General features: G+C 49.1%; 1 protein-coding gene and 1 long non-coding RNA gene across 3 annotated transcripts; one reads left to right on the top strand and one right to left on the bottom strand.

The window, feature by feature from the left end:
- The first annotated feature begins 3,693 nt into the window (after positions 1 to 3,693).
- LOC146353302 (uncharacterized) lies at positions 3,694 to 18,820 on the top strand. The gene is made up of 4 exons (XR_014788033.1): positions 3,694 to 4,327; positions 9,135 to 9,206; positions 13,188 to 13,319; positions 16,161 to 18,820. It is a non-coding gene; the product is annotated as an uncharacterized LOC146353302 (long non-coding RNA).
- On the bottom strand, positions 8,787 to 18,748 carry CDK20 (cyclin dependent kinase 20). Of its 2 annotated transcripts, none has more exons than XM_084836179.1 (9): positions 18,575 to 18,748; positions 16,375 to 16,457; positions 16,134 to 16,247; positions 14,190 to 14,378; positions 13,916 to 14,037; positions 13,583 to 13,645; positions 11,899 to 12,022; positions 11,607 to 11,762; positions 8,787 to 9,899 (listed from the first exon to the last, which is right to left on the bottom strand). In XM_084836179.1, the coding sequence occupies exons 1-9, from the start codon at positions 18,639 to 18,641 to the stop codon at positions 9,711 to 9,713; spliced, it is 1,107 nt and encodes a 368-aa protein (XP_084692305.1). In that variant the 5' UTR covers positions 18,642 to 18,748; the 3' UTR covers positions 8,787 to 9,710. The 2 variants fall into 2 exon arrangements, with proteins under 2 accessions (XP_084692305.1, XP_084692307.1); XM_084836181.1 differs by having other exon boundaries at positions 16,375 to 16,526.
- Positions 18,821 to 19,022: the final 202 nt, after the last annotated feature.

Genomic DNA, 19,022 nt, shown 5'->3' on the forward strand with positions numbered 1-19,022 from the left:
TTCATGGCTACAGTCACCGTCTGCGGTGAACTTGGAGCCCAAGAAAATAAAATCTGTCACTGCTTCCATTTCTTCTAGGGCTGGGCGAAAGTCCCTTACCTGTCCTCGAAGCTTGCTTGGCGGTGGGGGGGAGGCGCTTCGCTTCTCCCCCCGAAGTTCATGCGAGGGGGGGGAGGCGCCCCGCCTCGCCCAGCCAAAATTCAGGCCAGGGGGGAGGCGCCCCATCCCTCGCCAGCGAAATTCAGGCCAGGTAGAAGCGCCCCGTCTACCCGGCTGCGAAAAAAAAGTAAAAAAAAACCAAAACACCCCCGTGATAGGCTACGTAACGATTTACGTAGCCTATCACGGCTAGATTTCCAAAGTCAGCCGTGATAGGCTACGTAAATCGTCACGTAGCCTATCACGGGTGACTTTGGGGGAAAAAAAAAAGCGCGTACGCAAATGGCGGCCCTCATGGGGTGCCGCCATTTGCGTTCCTTATTTGGTCCCTGTAGTCTACGTAAAGATTTACGTAGACTACGGTGAAAATAAAGGCAACGCTATTTGCGTTAATCGTTACGTAGCCTATCACGGGGGTGTTTTTTTTTTAAATTTCACTTGTAATGGCGGCGGCAGCAACCGGTCGAAAGACCGGCTGCCACCCCCGCCCCTGACGAAAACCTGCCGAACCGCCGCCGGGACCCGCTGCCGGGAGGGACATTCATCAAAGGTAAGTCCCATCCCGGGGGGGGGCAGGGGGGCGGAGAATTTCACCGCCGATTTCGGGGGGCCGAATGCGTTGGCAGTTGGCCCCCCGAAGTTTTGGGGAGAAATTCTCCCCCATCCCTAATTTCTTCCCCTTCTATATGCCAGGAAGTGATGGGGCCAGATGCCATGATCTTAGTTTTTTTAATGTTGAGTTTCAAACCAGCTTTTGCACTCTCCACTTTCACCCTCAACTAGAGGCTCTTTAGATCCTCTTCACTTTCTGCCATTAGGGTGGTATCGTCTGCGTATCGGAGGTTGTTGATAATTCTCCCGGCAATCTTAATTCCAACCTGTGATTCATCCAACCCGGCATTTCTCATGATGTACTCTGCATATAAGTTAAATAAGCAGGGCGACAATATGCAGCCTTGTCGTACTCCTTTCCCAATTTTGAATCAGTCGGTTGTTCCATGTCCGGTTCTTACTGTTGCTTCTTGACCCTCATACAGGTTTCTCAGGAGACAGGTAAGGTGGTCTGGTACTCCCATCTCTTTCAGAATTTGCCAGAGTTTGTTGTGATCCACACAATCAAAGGCTTTAGCGTAGTCAATGAAGCAGAAATAGACATTTTTCTGGAATTCACTTGTTTTCTCCATGATCCAGCAAATGTTGGCGATTTGATCTCTAGTTCCTCTGCCTCTTCGAAACCCAGCTTGTACTTACGGTTGTTCTTGGTTCACATGCTGCTGAAGCCTAGCTTGTAGGATTTTGAGCATAACCTTGCTGGCATATGAAATGAGCACAATTGTGCGGTAGTTTGAACACTCTTTGGCATTGCCCTTCTTTGGAATTGGAATGTAAACTGGCCTTTTCCAGTCTTGTGGCCACTGCTGAGTGTTCCAGATTGTTGACATATTGAGTGCAGCACTTTAATAGCATCATCTTTTAGGATTTTAAATAGCTCAGCTGGAATACTGTCATCTCCGCTAGCTTTGTTGTTAGTAATGCTTCCTAAGGCCCACTTGACTTCACTCTCTAGGATGTCCGGCTCAAGTTCAGTGACCGCACTATCATGGCTATCAGGGACATTATGATCTTTCCTGTATAGTTCTTCTGTGTATTCTTTCCACCTCTTCTTAATCTTATCTGCTTCTGTTAGGTCCCTGCCTTCTTTGTCCTTTATCATGCCCGTCTTTGCACAAAACGTTCCCTTGAGATCTCCGATTTTCTTGAAAAGATCTCTAGTCTTTCCCATTCTATTGTTTTCCTCAATTTCTTTGCATTGTTCATTTAAGAAGGCCTTCTTGTCTCTCCTTGCTGTTCTCTGGAAATCTGCATTCCGTTGGATATATCTTCCCCTTTCTCCCTTGCTTTTCGCTTACCTTCTTTCCTCAGCTACTTGTAAACCCTCATCAGATAGCCACTTTGCTTTCTTGCATTTCTTTTTCTTTGGGATGGATTTAGTTGCTGCTTCCTGAACAATGTTATGGATCTCCGTCCATAGTTCCTCAGGCACTCTGTCTATCATGTCTAATCCCTGAAATCTATTCCTCACCTCCACTGTATATTCATAAGGGATATGATTTAGGTCATACCTGAATGGTTTAGTGGTTTTCCCTACGTTCTTCAATTTAAGCTGAATTTTTGCAAGAAGAAGCTCATGATCTGAGCCACAGTCAGCTCCAGGTCTTGTTTTTACTGACTGTATAGAGCTTCTCCATCTTTGGCTGCAAAGGACATAATCAATCTGATTTCGATATTGACCATCTGCTGATGTCCATGTGTAGAGTCACCTCTTGTGCTGTTGGAAAAGCGTGTTTGCTATGATCAGTGTGTTCTCTTGGCAAAACTCTATTAGCCTTTGTCCTGCTTCATTTTGTACACCAAGGCTATGCTTGCCTGTTATCCTGGTGATTTCTTGACTTCCTACTTTAGCATTCCAATCCCCTATGATGAAAAGGACATCTTTTTTTGGTGTTAGTTCTAGAAGATGTTGTAGGTCTTCATAGAACCAATCAACCTCAGCTTCTTCGGCCTCAGTGGTTGGGGCATAGACTTGAATTACTGTGATGTTGAATGGTTTGCCTTGGATTCGTACTGAGATCATTCTATCATTTTTGAGATTGTACCCCAGGACTGCTTTTCCCACCCTTTTGTTGACTATGAGTGCTACTCCATTTCTTCTAAGGGATTCTTGCCCACAGTAGTAGATATAATGGTCACCTGAATTAAATTCGCCCATGCCTGTCCATTTTAGTTCGCTGATTCCCAAGATGTCGATGTTCAGTCTTGCCATCTCATGTTTGACCACCTCCAGCTTACCTTGATTCATTGATCTGACATTCCAGGTTCCTAAACAATCTTGTTCTTTACAGCATCAGATTTTCTTTTCACCACCAGACACATCCACAGCTGAGTGTCCTTTCGGCTTTGGCCCAGCTGCTTCACTCTTTCTGGCGCTACTTGGAAATACCCTCTGCTCTTCCCCAGTAGTATATTGGACACCTTCCAACCTGAGGGGCTCATCTTCCGGCATCATATCTTTTAGCCTTGTGATACGTTCCATGGGGTTTTCTTGGTACATTAAGATCTGCAGTGGAAGGCCTCCTGCAGGCACCCCCACTATCTGAGGTGAGGCAGGTGGCTATCACAGAGAGGGCCTTCTTAGTGGTGGCATCCCAATTGTGGAACGCTGTCCCCAGAGAGGTCCAGCACTTACTTGATTGTCCATTTGGTGTCAAGCAAAGACCTATATATTTCCTTGTTCTTTTAAGACACCATTTTAGTCTTGCTGACTGTTTTATGTGGCTTTTATGATTGTGTGGCCTTTTACTTTGTTGCATTTATATTTTAATTGTTTATTCTTTCTTGTGAACTGCCTTGAGAATATGAGGTAACAGCGGTATATGTTTTTTAAAAGCAACAATAACTATTGTTGTTGTCCTCCTTTGTTTCCTCAAGCCGCCCTCCATATTCATCACATAGGGCTTTTAACCTTTCAGATGAGACGGAAGAGCTGTGTTTGAACCAGGCCACCGGAAATGGCAGCTCATATGTCTCCATGTCTGCCTCCTCTTGAAGATCTGCTGGAGACTAAGCTCTCCTCCACGTCCCTTCAACATCTGAGTTAAAATTGTTTGGCATGCAGGAGATGAGGAAAGCCTTCTTGGTGGCCGCCCCTTGGCTGAGAGACTCCGTGCCTAAGGAAGCCTGCCTCCTCTCCTTGATGGCCTTCTACTCTATCATGAACATTGTTTTATTTCAGCAGGCATTTGGCTTGCTGAGATGTTGATTAGGAACATGGGAAGGTGCCTTATAGCGAGGCAGACCATTAATCCATCTAGTTCAATATTGCCTGTGGCTAGACACTGTGCCACTCTGGCTTTCTTGGGCAGGGATAGGTCATCTGTTGACATGGCTGGGGAGAGACACCCCCCATGCAGGGCCAGGAATCAAGGGTGATAAGCACAAGTGAAGCTGGATTTGGGCTCCACTTGCTCTCTCTCCTTCCTTCTGTGCCAAGGTCATTAGCTTCTCTCCAGTCCTTTATCATGACAAATGTTAATTAAAACAGCACCACGGTCAATGGGTGCTCCCAGACAGACGGCTCGGAACACTACCAAGCAGAAGGCATTATGAGGTTAGTCCCTCTTTAATTGTGTGTGTGCGTGTGTGGAAAGAAAGAGAGACAGAGGATTCGTACAAATGGAAGACAAGTGCCTGGACTCTCCCTTAAAATTCCATGAATGAGGCAGGGCCATTTCACAGCAAAAGCCTCCTCTGGAAGCACCCAGTGTCTTCATGCCAATCATTATGTCTCCACCCGCCTAGCTTGACTTTTAAATGAAGAAGCCCCATTGATTTCAACAGGACTTGGGCAAGATTAACTCGCTCTGGATCAGAGTCATCATCCCTTCCCTCTTTCTGTTGTTTTCTCTTGCAGTTGTGCCACGACTCCTGTGTTTAAGTTTTTACATAATAGAAGGGCTACCTTTTAGACGACCAGTGGCAGCGACAGGGGGAAAAAAGTGTGGGTTACAGAAGAGGCAGAGTACATTTGGTGTGTGTGTGTGGGGGGGGTAAGCTTTGTATCAGAAGTTAGATTTGGGAAAGAGAAAAAACAGTATATTTCACATTAATGATCCCATCCTAAGCATATTTCCTGTGAACTAAGCCCTATTGAGTTTAATGGTTTTAACTTTCAAATAAACAGACTTTGGATTGCACGTTATTTTAATATCATTTGTGATCCCATTATAATTCGTATGTGAAAAGTGCCTTTCCCTTAAGTAAACGCAGGGATCCAACAATGGAGGAGTGTATTGGGGGGAGGCCAAGAACTGTTTGTAAGGGAGGGGGATGCTCCCCCCGCCCATACCGCCTATGTAGACGACAACATTCAGTCTGTGAGACACACCACTCTGTGACAACCAGAAAACGATAAATAAGGTGCAGAGACCAGGAGGAAGACCCTTGGATGATAATTAGCATGTGGATGCCAACACCAGCCAAAACAAAACCATGAGAAGAGTTGCAATGAATGACTGCAAGCAAGAAAGAGAAACCGTCCAGGAATGCCCTGCCTCTGCCCGCCTGGCGCCCTCAGGCCCCACCCATTGTGCTAGAAACAAGCAGCTAGTCCATGATGAAGCACAATGGGGAGGGAGAGATAAAGTTATCTCCAGGGGCCAGGCAGCAGCGCTGGTGGTGGAAAAGGCTGTGGGGCCTGTCATATGCCCTTTCTCTGCACAGCGGCAGCTGGGCAGCCTCAGTTAGGATCCCAGATGCTTCTTAAGGAGGAAAAACTTTTTGCCCCCATGGCTGAGGAAACTTGAAAAGTTGTTGCCACAATCTAGGAGCACACTAGTGCGCACATCATAGGGACTCCAATGTGTGCATGGAACTTTTTTGGGGGGTGCATACGCATCACACACACACACACTCACTCACTCACTCACTCACTCTGTCTTGTTGTTTGCTGTGACTGAGAAGATGCTTTACAACCACACTGTGGATCCCCTCTTGTGTGCACAGGCTGTCCTGCAATATGGAATCGGATCCATGGAGCTCCTGTACGTACAAGGCTCTGCACACATGTGGAGCTCTGTGCAAAGATGAGAGCCCCACAGAGGTCCCGATTGTAGCCAATATTCACTGAAGGCTCAGAGTCTAGACAGGGCCCTGGGAAGAGGTTCTAATGGGGTCAGGGCATTTGATTCTTCTCTGTTCCAAGCCCTTCTCCGCAGATTCCGTAGCCCCTTTTCTTTGATTGTTTCATGATGCCCTGTTTTGCAGTTAGGCCCAACTGAGCCCACGGAGTGCCGATGCCTCAGATAAATTGTTGCTGCTTCCGTCGAATGAAACTTGCTTCTGAAACGTCGAACGCAAATGACTACGTAGATCAAATCATCAAACCACATTCTTTTGAGTAACTTGCACATTCCTCCTCTCCCCCCCCCCCCCCCGATGAACTGGCAGATTTTGAGTTACTGGGTTGGGGAAGGCCATTTTCACCTCCAGTAGGATGGGCAAAGTTGAGCTGACCCCAAGCCCAGTCAAAAGAAAAAAGCCTGAACCTCTCCAGGGGGAGCTAAGAGAATGTCAGAAAATTGTTTGGAAGAGTGATCTCATAAACTCTGGCATGGGCCCAAGCCGTTGGGAAGAAGCAGAAGCTCAAGGAGTACATTCAGGCAATCTACTGGTGAACCAGTAACCAATTTCTGGTGGGCCACCTAGTGCAAGGGCGCAGAAGCTCAGGCCCGGGGGCCAAATCCAGCTTTCCGGAGGTTCCCCAGATGGTCCCCCCTTTTCCCCCAAACCGCCAATTATTTCACGATTTCCCAGCTTTTGCACAGCACCCCCCCCCTCCATTCTAAAAGGTTGAAATGACTCACTTTAAGCTAAAATAGGCTGGTACTTTTTGGTAATTCGGCCCTGCCTACTACTAAAATGCAGCCCCCAAGAGCTTCTCCAAAATGGAAGCTGGCTTTCAGGCTGAAAGAGGCTCCACACCCCTGACCTCCTGCTGGCTGGATTCTTGCAAGCAACAACAAAATGCTGGTGCTTCCAGACGAGGCTTTTATTGTGCAATTGCCCTGCCTCAAACATGGAATGTTAAGGGGAGTACAGACACTGTCTTCTGTGGGAGTACAGAAGGAAGGGAGGGAGGGAGTACAGAACCCTCTTCTGTTTTCCCACCACTTCTTCTGCCTTTTTTCATACCACAAAAAATCCACGAAGGAACATAAGAAGAGCCCTGCTGGGTCAGACCAAGGGTCCATTTAAGTCCAGCACTCTGTTCACACCGTAGCCAGCCAGCTGTTGACTGGGAACCCACAAGCAGGGCATGGGTGCAACAGCACCCTCCCACCCATGTTCCCCAGAAACTGGCGTACACAGGCTCACTGCCTCTGGTACGGGAGGTAGCACATGGCCCTCAAGGAGAGAAAGACGGAAGAGCTGCGGATTGTCTTTTGAGTGACAGCGCTAAGAGGGGCCCCCCCCCCAATACTTGGGATTTCTTAACAGATATTTATTACGCTTTTAACTGTTGAGAAATTCTGTGTATGAACCCTTCCTTTGTACATGTAAAGAAATCAAAGTCTACTAAAGAAAATAAAAGGAGGCCACAGCAATCAGCCCATCCCCACTCCCCTTTGCGGGCCCTAACACGGCCACTCCAAACAAAACAAATCTGGGTGGGGGGGAGCAGGGTGAAGTGGTAAATGGTTCTACGAGGGAACCTCTTTCAGCCCGAGGGCTGAATCCAATTTCTGAGAAGCTCTCAGGGGCCACATTCCAGTGTCAAGTGGGGCCAGAAATACAAAAATGACCAGCATATTGTAGCTTAAAGGTCTTCCTGCCAGTAAGCAAGCCACAGGAGAGGCATTTCAACCTTTCAGAATGAGGAAGAAACTGCACAAAAGCCAGAAAACCACCAAATGATTGGGGGAAAGCAGCTGGGGCCAGAAGAAGGGGTGTGGTGGGCTGGGGAAGCATGGAAGACCAGATTTACTCCCCCCTCGGCCACCCCTGGGCCTGAGGCTCCCCACTCCTGTACTGGGGGAGGCACATTAGTGCCCATTTTATACTAACCAAGAGGGTGAAGCGGCAAATCCAATCCAAACGTGCACAGATTCCTGACTTCAGCTAGCAGCTTTTCTGCACCACTTTAGAACAAGGGTGGGCAGAGTAGCAGGATGTACTTTGATTTTTTTTTTTCTAGAACCCTGAGATCCACCAGCTGTAAACAGATGCAAAATAGTGGCTCAGGTGGGCAGCCATACATTACAGAACAGAGTGCCTCTGAGCACATGCTCAGCCAGGAATTTATGAATGGTACTGTAACCAAGTAAACAAGTCCTTCAAACACAGAAATCCACTCTTATCCCCCCCGCCAAACATTCGTTTTTTGGCAATCTAATTGGGGGAGGGGGCAGGATTTTCAGATTTTGCTATTGTTAAAACAATTGGCAGGCATAAACTCTTGCCAATCTACTGCAAAATATGCAGGGATCTACAGGAGATCCTGACCTACCTTCTGCCAATCCCTGCTTTAGAAGATGCCCACATCACATGCGAGATCATTTCATGCACAGGAATTGCACCTGAACAAGAACCCTTGAACTACCCGTTGCATTTGCAATCAGGGAAGCCAAAGAGCAGTGAGGACAGATTTCGTTCTCAATGCATAAAGTGCGTGATTAGGAATTAAATAAGGATTTTGCAATAGCAACTGCGAACCTGGAATTTGGGGGCATGAGGAAGTCATTATCCTGTTGGAAGAGTGAGAACATCTACTCCCTTCCCCTCTCCCCCGCAAAATCTCTGCCCCATCAGCAACAGAGCTTACACGTAGCGCAGAGCTCTAAACCAGGGATGTTGAACCTCTTTCGGATCAAGGGCTGAATCCCGCTTTGGAGAAGCTCTTGGGTTCCACATTCCAGTGGTGAGTGAGGCCAAAGGCGAAAGGGGTGGGGCCAAAACATAAAAAAGTACCAGCACATTGTAGCTCACGGCTCCTACTGCCAGCAACTGAGCCTTACAAGAGGCATTTCAACCTTTTAGAATGAGGAAAAAAACTGTATGAAAGTCAGGAAACCACCCAGTGATCAGTGGTTGAGGGAAAGGGGGTGAGGAGAAGGAAAAGGGGCGTGGCCATCTGGGAAACCCTGGGGGGGGTGGATTGGGAGCACAGTCAGGACGGTTTTGGCCCACGGTTGTGCATCCCTGTTCTGAGCCATGCCAAAACTGGGAAGCCTTCAGCACAGAATTTGATAAGAGCGGCATCAACACACAAGAATGCCCTTAACGGCAAACACCTCCCCACTAGATACCATATTCCTGACAAAGCTAGCCTTGGTCCCCCGAGTTCAGAGCGTCAGATCCAAGAAAGAGGTCAGGAGTTTGGTTCACTGTCATGACTGTTTAATTACAAAACCTCACAGAGCTGCTGCATGACTGCGCCACCGCCAAACATCCGATGAGCTGCAGAGAGCGAAGACAGCCCCAAAGCCCTGGTAGGAAAGGCGCAAAACGGTGGGGGTAGAAGCTGGCAAGGGGGGCCTCCCCAGCACCTTTTTGCACCTGCTTCAGAGGAATGAGGAACTGGCTCCCCAGGATACCTTTTGTCTCGTTGTGCTGTCAATGGGCAGCAAGCGTGGCCATGTCTCTTTAGCAGGGTCAAGGGAGACTTTGGGCTGGAGCAGCTCCCCTTATCGCTACTGCTGTGGCAGCAGCTACACCTGCACCAGTTCTCTTTTTTGCCATCCCCGGCACACCCGCTCAGCTCACTAGCTCCCCTTCGGGCGGCGGTGGGCAACTTGTGGCCCTCCGGAGGTTTTGGCTACAGCTCCTCTCATCCCTCACCACTGGCTATGCTGGATAGGGCTGCTAGGAGTTGTAGGCCAAAACATCTGGAGGGCCGCAAATGGCCCGCCCTTGCCTTAGGGCATCAGCTAGCCCTCCTGACCGGGAAGAGCACAAAAGCTGGAGCCTCATCGAGAGCCGGAGAGATGCCCCCATCACACGTCAATCACATACGGTGCCACAAGCTCCAGGTCCACAGTAGACTCTTCCAGCGGCTGCTCCACATGGAAGTCACGCTGGTGCTGGGGCCCCTGACAGGCCTTCTTGCCCCCACGCTGGGGAATGGGCAGCTCCGAGTGGTGGGCCGGCAGCGGGGGGGTGAAGAAATATGGGTGCAACAGCGCCTGGAGAGGAAAAAGGAAGTGGAATGGTCTTACTGGATCAGGCCGAGGGCTCAGTATCCTGTCTTCAGCAGTGGCCAGCTAGAGGCCTCTGAAAGCTCACAGGCAGGAAGGCGATGTTAGTTTTCCCTTTGTTGTCCCCCAGCACATGGTATTCAGAGGTATATCATGTCTATACATGTCAGTTGGACAGCATCCTGTACAAACATTGTGTATACGTCTTTCTTCCTCACACGTGCGTGCACATAGAACCATTTCCTATTATCTCAGCTTCAATTCCCAATTGACAATTGTGTGTGTAAATAAATAGTCACACTCAAACAAGGAGTAAGTTGCCTTTTCTCTCGCTCCCCCTCTCACACGCATGCACAAACACACACGCGCGCCTGCACTTGAAGTCATAAATGTCCACTGTCAAACAGCAACACAGCCTGGAGCACCCCCTGGTGGCAGTCTAGCGCATCAGACTCTTCCATTCCATTCTGAGTTAAGAACATAAAAGTCATGCTTGATCAAAGTCCAGAATTCTCTTCACATAGTTTCAAGAACCTTTCAATGTGATCTGCTCATTGCAGGGGTAGGCAACCCAGTGTCCTCCAGCTGCTTGGGATTATGACTTTCATAAGCCCCTGTCAGCATGGCCCAATGATCAGGGTGATGGGAGTTGTATTCCAAAACATCTGGAGAGCACCACAGTGCCTACCCCTGGCCTACTGTGACCCACAGCAGTATGCAGGTGTTTAAAAGGGGGATGCCTGCAATCTAATTTTTAATCAGCCTTCAGAGCCCTTATCCAGCACACCTGAATTGCACTTGGTTCGACAAACGGGACCGCCTTCTGTTAGTGTGCGGAAGTCCCCTGCACACCTTGCCCATTTCCCCAACTATGGCTTCCCTACTTTGTGCTAAGCTAAACCATGGGAGAGGGAGAGGAAGGGTGTCCCCAACTGGCCAAGCACAAAGGAACCATGAGGCACGGGCAACCCAAGGGCAGGCACCAACACTACCCTTGCATCTATCTATAGCGCAGATCAATTTTGCAGCTGATGTTAACCAACCCATGAGAATGGTGCTCGCTCCTTAGCTCAGGTCTGCACAACTTGCAGCCTGCCATGGGTTCCATAACCCCCTGCATGTGCTGCTTGCCTGGAAATGCAAGAACAGGTGATTTAACAAACCGCTGGTGGGGTGTCAGACATGGGATGCCGTGGGGCTAGGAGCGTCACACGTTGCCCGCCTTAACGAGTAAATAGCATTTGAGCCAGGGGTGTTGAACCTCAGGCCTGCAGGCCAAACACGGCCCATCTGGGTTCCCTAAAAGGCCAAGCCCACTCGCCTTTGCCCCACCTCCTTTCCTCCAACCGCCTGATGGTTTCCCAGCTTTTGCACGTTTTCCCCAATTCCAAAAGGCTGAAATGCATCCCCTACAGCTTAGGTACCAGCAGTAAGGGCTTTAAGGTAAAACAGGCTAGCATTTTGGCCCCGTCCCCACTGGAATGCACGCGTGCATGAACAAGCTTCTTCAAAACGGAACCCAGCCTTGGGCCGACACAGGTTCAGCCCCGCTGATTTAAGCAATCTGATTGAACTATGTGTCCATATGACTGCCAACCGTCACAGTGTGCCCCTCTGCCTCCTGAGGCCATTCTGGTGTCCGCAAGGCCAGTCTATGAACCTCCGCCGGTTCCCCCTCCATACTCTGCCCCTTACCTGTGCTGCCTGCACCCGCTGCTTGGACGGGTAGACCAGGAACTGCTTCAGGAGCTGCACGGCTTGCGGGGAGGCATCAGGCGCCACCTGCTCCAGAGGAATGGGCAGCTTCTCTTTGAAGGAGATCTTGTTGTAATCGGGCAGCTCCGTGATCTCCTGTCCCAACAAAAGGGAACCAGGATTGAAAGTGGGAAAATGGCTCTTGGCTTCTTCACGTGTAAAGTCCCCCTTCCTCCCACAGACAAAGGCAGGTCCCAGGCCCTGCGGCCCACCTAATCAGTACTAGACCCACCGGCCAGATCTTCTGGTTAGGTGTCCCAAGCACTCGGAGGACGCAACACAGCTGCTCAATGTCGTTCTCTCCAGGAAAGAGCGGGGAATTGTTGAGAAGTTCCGCAAAGATGCAGCCCACAGCCCTGGTTGAAGGAGAGAGGGTGGGTAGCAGAACCAGGGGACAAGGGTCCAAGGGGGAGGTGAAACATCGGAGCCCCAGAATCTAGCCAAGCCCTTGTTTGGAGGTTCTACACTCCGAATTCAAAACTGGCGTGGAAGTGGATCTTGTGTTGTGGCTTCCCCAGAGAACAGCAGAGGGTGCTAAGAAATCTAGGCTCCTTTTCCAGGAATACTAGGTTGAGAGCTTTGGCAGTCAAACAGGCTTCATGCTGGCTTGCAGCAAGGGTGGGCAGAAGGTAGATCTCCAGATGTTTTGGACTTCAACTCCTAGAAGCCTCTGCCAGCATGGCCAGTGGTGAGGAATGCTGGGAGTTGAAATCCCAAATGTCTAGAGATCTGCTTTCTGCCCACCTCTGGATAGCATAGATGCCCTCAGAGAAGTAAAGTGATCGTTTCCAGTGCAAACAACATTTCCAAGGATCTAGGCATGTCTACTTTACAAACCGAGAGTGGCTTCAGTGTTGTGGCTTCCCCCACACCATTGAATGTATCTTGAAAACAGTCGGCATGCTCACAGAACCACATCTCCCAGGGTGCCTTGCAGGGAAGCTACTGTGGTGAAACCAGTTTACCTTGGTAGAGTACATTTGCCCCAAGGCTCTTCTCGGGCTCCAATAAAACTTTTGCTTGCTCTTTGCAAAAGAGGCTGATCCCCACACTGGCCCAAATTCATACATGTCTAGGGAGCCTATGACGCCCAGGAATGGGAGAAGAGTGTGGTTAGCTGCCAAGTGTTTGCATGTTCAGAGTCCCAAGCTCTGGTGGTGGGCAGGGCCAACGGGGCAGGACCAAAATGACAAACCATACCAACATACCGTAGGTTAAAGCTCTTCCTGCTAGTAACGAACCCTTCAGGGAGGCATTTCAACCTTATAGAATGGCGGGGGGAAGCTGTGCAAAAGTTGGAAAACCACCAAATGATTGACAGCTGGGGGAAAGGAGAAGGGTGTGTGGCCATCCGGCAAATCCCAGAGGGTCGGATTTGGCCCCCTGGTGGGCTGAATTTGGCCCACGGGCCTGAGGTTTAACATCTCTGCACTACTGCAAGCCCCATACTGCACTATTACTGGTTACACCCAGGAAACCTATTGCAATTGCTTATGAACTGCACGACTCACTACTTTTCAGGTCTTCCCAGAAAGGCTGCAAGTCTGTCTTGCAGGCCACCTGAGCAACAGCCTTGACCCCAGGAGGCTCTTCACAGCTGGGTGCTGGACTGCAGAGTCTTTTACAGAGGAGTTGACATCTCACTTCTCCGAGGTAACGTTGCTCTCCCAGAGAAAAGCAGAGTCACAGAATGCTGGTAATACCCCCCCCCCCCCCCGGCCAACCCATGTACTTAAGTATACATGGAATCCAGAACCACTGGGGGAATCTAGGTGTTTTTGTCCGAGCTCTGTGCTAATCACTGCTATTTCCAATGGGGTGGGATGAATCTCTTAGAAGGGAGATCCATAAAATAGCACGGGGTGGATGGGAGAATCCAAACCCTTAACAGCAAAAGACATGACAAAAATGCTCACCACAGATCCACACCTTCGTCATACTTCCGAGCGCCATACAGGAGTTCGGGGGCCCGATACCACCTAGTGGCGAAGATCATGCAAGTCATACCTTTGAGGATATCCCAATCCATTCAGCCCTGGCTCCAACCACCTACGGGGCTCAACCTTTCTCACACCACCTGAATCACAGTTCCTGGCAATCTCCTGCCCTGATGCCAGTGGACACCACAGCCTTCTAACATCGATGCCACCCCTCAAGAGACTTGGAATAAAGTGTGGGGGTTTGGGGGTGGGGGTTCTCCCTTCCTTGGCTTAATGCACCACCTGCACCCCTTGCCCACCCCTATTCACCTGGTGGCCACTTGGTGGCTATACAGCCTCTCTCCATCGCTGGTGAATACCCTGGCCAGGCCAAAGTCAGCAATTTTCAGTTGGCCCGTGGAGCTGATCAGCAAATTTGCCGGCTTCAGATCCTGAAAACGACAGACGGCAATTCAAACATATCTGCAGGTATGGAGGAAGAATCAAGGGGTGAAGACAGGCGGCGCCAGCAGGTCAGAGGAGGCGAGAGGGGGGTCTCGGGGAGGAGGGCATGATCTCGTGGTCAGACTGGAGCAGGCCTCACCCGGTGCATGATGGAGTTGGCATGGCAGAAGGCCACCCCCTTGAGCAGCATGAGCATGTAGCCCTTCACTTGGGCCTCCAGGAGAGGCTGTTCGGAGTTGCGAATCACCTCCGACAGGTCAGACAGCATGTACTCGAACACCAGCACAAACCCCGTGCCGTGGGGGAAGACATCCTTCAGCTTCACCACCTGGGAAGAGAGAAGACGCAGCCTGGCATGAGCCTTGTAACCTCTAAATGGGGAGTAGCAAAGAGGCCGACTTACAAATCAAGAAGTCCCTGGTTCAAATCCCAGCTCCGCCACATACGAAGCAGGTCGCCTTAGCTCAAGGATGTAGAACCGCAGGCCATATCCGGTACTCCTCGGGGCCATATCTGGCACTCCGGGATTCCCCAGAAGGCCCTGGCCTCACCCCACTTTCTCCCAACCACCAATGGTTTGCTTTGTCTCCCTGATGCGACCCCCCCCCCCCATTTCTACTGGCAGAGAGAGCTTTAAGCTACAATATGCTGGTGTTTTGGCCCCACCCTTTTTTGCCTCCAGCCCCGCCCACCACTAGAATGTGGCCCCCAAAGCTTCTCCAAAATGGAATTTGGCCCTTCTGCCTTAGGTGAGCCACTGTCCAGCATCAGCCCTCCTACCATCGCCAATATCACAGGGTTGTTTTACCACAAGATAATGTACGTAATACACTTGAAGGTTTATTATCAGCCCCCTTTAAAATGATTGATGGTTTCCAAAATAAACCCTGAAATTTTACAACTGGAATAACTTCTGCACACTGGCCAAATGTGGCTTAATTTAAATGTTTTGTCCAATTTGGTTTTGGACAGCTCCTGTTCTTTCATTGCAGAGTTTGGAACAGAGGGGAGCAGTTCACTGACAAGCGTGGGGCCAGGGCAGGATGAGTGTCAAAACTTAATGGCTCCAGTGCACACATGGAGAAAGCTGCTCACATGAAACTCCACATGTCCAAGGGAGCCCCGTGACATGCTTGTTTGAATGATGGGCGAGTCTACAGGAAGAAATCCAAGCTCTTGAACCCAGAAATTTCCCCGCCCCACTTCATTCCCCAACAGTCACTATTTCTCCTATTTTTAGGGGAAACTGCTAGCATGTTTGCAGGTTTTGCTGTAGAATAGAAACTGGATTAAAAAAAAATGGTTCAGAGCTTTTCAGGAATAATGCATAAGCTGCATGGTTGTGACTGTACTACAAAGTATAGTCTCTAATGTGGAATCCAAGGAAATTTGAGCTTTTAAAAAAGTTTCTAGCCCTCATGTTTACAAAGAAATAGCTTAAAACAGAGAGGTTCTGGGTGAACTTTCTGCTGATGTAGGAGAGGGGCACCTTCCTTCATCATAGCCATCAACCACTGCCTATTGACATCCACCATTTTCCATTTCCCTATCTTTATAAAACCTATTCCTGTCATTGTATCTCTTCTTTTTCCAGGTCTGGAGAGAATCCCATACAGTTCAACAAATGTTTTAAAATGTAAACATGCAAACTGCAAACCCCACACAAACTCAAGCAGATGCATGCAGTTGTGTCCACTTCTACACAATTAGATTTGCATCATATTGTGCTAGTGTTGCATTCCAAAACCCCCGGGCTTAAAAAAAAATGTATATGAAAGGATTGTAACTTCAGCCATTTAACACAGCTTGTTTCCAAGGCTTAACAAAACCTTCTCCAAACCACAGCTTCATCTCCCCTCAATCTCATGCAGGGATGAGCAACTTGTGGCCTTCCAAATGTTTTGGCTTACAACTCCCATCATCCACTGGCTATGCTGGCTAGGGCTGATGAGAGATATAGGCCAAAAATCTGAAGGGCCACAAGTTGCTGACCCCTGATCTAATGCAACTCATCTCCCCCCCCACCCCACCCCCACACTCTCTCTCTCTCTCTCTCTCTCTCTCTCTTCAACAGAGGACTCACATGCTGATTTTCCTCAATCTCTTGCAGGGCTTTGATCTCCCGAAGTGCTTGGTTGGGGATCCCATCCTCCAGCTTGCGGAGAGCCACCTTCTTCAGGGCTACTGTCTCTCCAGTCTACAGAGGAAAAGGGTACAGTGAAAACCAGAAGTAGGTGTTCTCACCCTCCACTTCCCTCCCCCAGAACATAAGAAACCAGGAGCTTACAGCGACAGCCTCCAGTAGCAAGAGGGATCCCACTTACTTCTATGTTCTTAGCTTTGAAAACAATGCCATGGGCCCCTTCTCCAATGCGGCCTAGGATGCTATATTGGTCCATGGTGGCCCCTATGAGCGGGAACGGAATCACAGGACGTTCTCAGTGGTGTGACTCGTCTTGGAGCCCATGCATGATTACTATGAAACAGTATGGAACACAAGAGTTCAGCTTTCATCATGGATGCTACACTCCTCCAAGGCGGCAGGTTTCTATAGCTGTGTATGCACTACCCATTTAAACTGATTTGAAACTGGAGTAACTGTCATGGCTCCCAGCAAACGAACTGTAGGCTCTATGAAGGAATGCAAACAAGACATTCATAATGTCATCACCAAATGACAATTGCTAGATTATTTGCAGGAAGCTGTAACAGTTAGATCTGTTTTAAAAACCCTCTGAATAAAGGGGTGGGGGGAATCAGCACTAAAGCTCACTGTGGGATACAGACTACAGTAATAGAAATACACTATAATGCAGGGGTGGAGAACATGTGGCCCTCCAGATGGGGTCAGATTACAACTCCTACTATGCTGGCTGGGGCTGATAGGAGTTAGAGTCCAGTATCATGGTGAGGGCCACAGGTTCCCCACCCCAGTATAATGCATTGCACCCTTTCTCCATCATGGGCTCCAACAGGATTCTTGCATATCATATCGAGGCTGCAGTCCTATGCTCACCTACCTGAAAGTGGGTCCCATTGAACCCAATGGAGCTTACTTCTGAGTAGACATGTACAGGATTGCAGTGTAAGATACTGAAGGGGGCAAAATTGGGCCTTAATGGATTTCTTTAAGGTTCGTACATATTCCTTTTTCAGATATAAAAAAAGAATGCAAACAAAACAAAAAAACAAAAAAGAAGCCAAGACACAAAACCTCAGTTAACTGGGAACAAAAGAACAGAGTTACAAACAGTATACAGGAAAATATATTAGTGTAGGATGGAAGCAGCATTTCCTGATGGCAATTTAGCATAAAAGTGAAATTCAAGACAAAACTATAATGAACTATTCTTTCCTCAAGAATGGAGATAAATGCATGCCTTTTTGCTGAACATTTGCCTTGTTTGCAATAAAGGACACAATGTAGAACCATCACTCCCCCACCCCCTCCCGGAAAAAAAAGTCTCTGTGAGTTCTTCCTACTACATCCTTGGTGAGAGAAGTTATTTTATTGATAATCAGGGCTTTGTCTGAGCCATGATACAGCTCTGAAACACATTGCATAAAAGGGTACAAGCCTTTCTTCACACAGGATGTACTAAAATGTAAAGTGTAATACCTGTATTAGGCCAACCAAAAAGATGACAAAAATGTGCAAGCTTCTGAGATCTCCAGATCTCTTCATCAGGCAAGATGTTACTAAAAGCAGGGGGTGGGGGGGAGATGGGGAAGAGAAAACCCCTGACTTGATGGTGAAGTCACAGTGTTTGCATGTTCAGAGTCCCAAGATGGGGGTTGGGGGTGGGGAGAGGAGTCTACAAGTCTTGCGATGGTTACAAGGGTGGACCTGGAACTGCCCTTAGGGCTGCTGAGAACAGCTGGACTTTATATTTCCGAAATAGGTGATCCAATATTTCCCCTCCCTTGTTCCCAGTAACCCTAGGGCCAACTCCCCCAGTTCTAGTATTATGAAAGAGGGAGGGGGGGCATCTCTGCCCACTTTTTCAATTGTTGTTGTTGTTGTTGTTCAGTCGTTCAGTCGTGTCCGACTCTTCGTGACCCCCTGGACCATAGCACGCCAGGCCTTCCTGTCCTGCGCTCTCTCCCGGAGCGTGCTCAAGTCCATATTCATTGCATCGGTGATGCTATCCAGCCATCTCATCCTCTGCCGTCCCCTTCTCCTTTGGCCTTCAGTCTTTCCCAGCATCAGGGTCTTTTCATCATTTTATACCCCTCTGCCATGTCCCCCCATTAGCCACCCTTCCCCACGCCCTTAACTACAAAGGCTCCAATGATTCGCCTTTCCTCGCACACAAGGCTCTCCATCCTCTGATAATTTCGGATGCCCTTTTCTGAACCTTTTCCCAATAAAGAAAAGAGCTACATCTGTTGAATTTCTACCCACCGCACAGCTGTTAAAGGCACAGAGCCTCTTGTAAGGAGGAAAAAGGTGGCAACTCTAGCAGGAACAGTCAAAGGGCACCCCCCATCGCCTGAACCCCAATCTTACTCCACCATACGCACTCAGGATCCTGGGAGACGCGCACTCAGTGCTGCTCAGCTCTTCAAAGGGCTCCCGGCACAGCTCCATCCAGCCCGCATTTCCTCCGGCTGGGCGCCTTTAAATATTGGCAAGTCGCGCCTGAGAAGAGCCCATGGAACGCAACCGAATGCTACCGCCTCTTCCCATCATGCACCGCTCTCTTGGCCGCCGCCGCCGCCTCCAGAATCTAGGGTCGAGTCTTAATGGTCCCGCAAGCCATGACTTCAGGTTCTCTATTGCAGTTTGTACAATCCTCCATGCGCGGGCCTAACTCGGTGGAAATGAGGAGGCAGACTTAAGAGACACCTTCTCGTTACCTCGCTTTTGAAAAAAACGAAGCTACGCCAGGATGACGTCTTTTCCTAGCACCGTTTGCAGAATGCCTACGTGACAAGCAATTTCTAGAGGGGCAGTGCCCCCTGTTAGTCT

This window comes from Heloderma suspectum, chromosome 2 (assembly GCF_057233095.1).
Source record: "Heloderma suspectum isolate Gila_16-S chromosome 2, 16-S_ref, whole genome shotgun sequence".
Classification (NCBI taxonomy): domain Eukaryota; kingdom Metazoa; phylum Chordata; class Lepidosauria; order Squamata; family Helodermatidae; genus Heloderma; species Heloderma suspectum.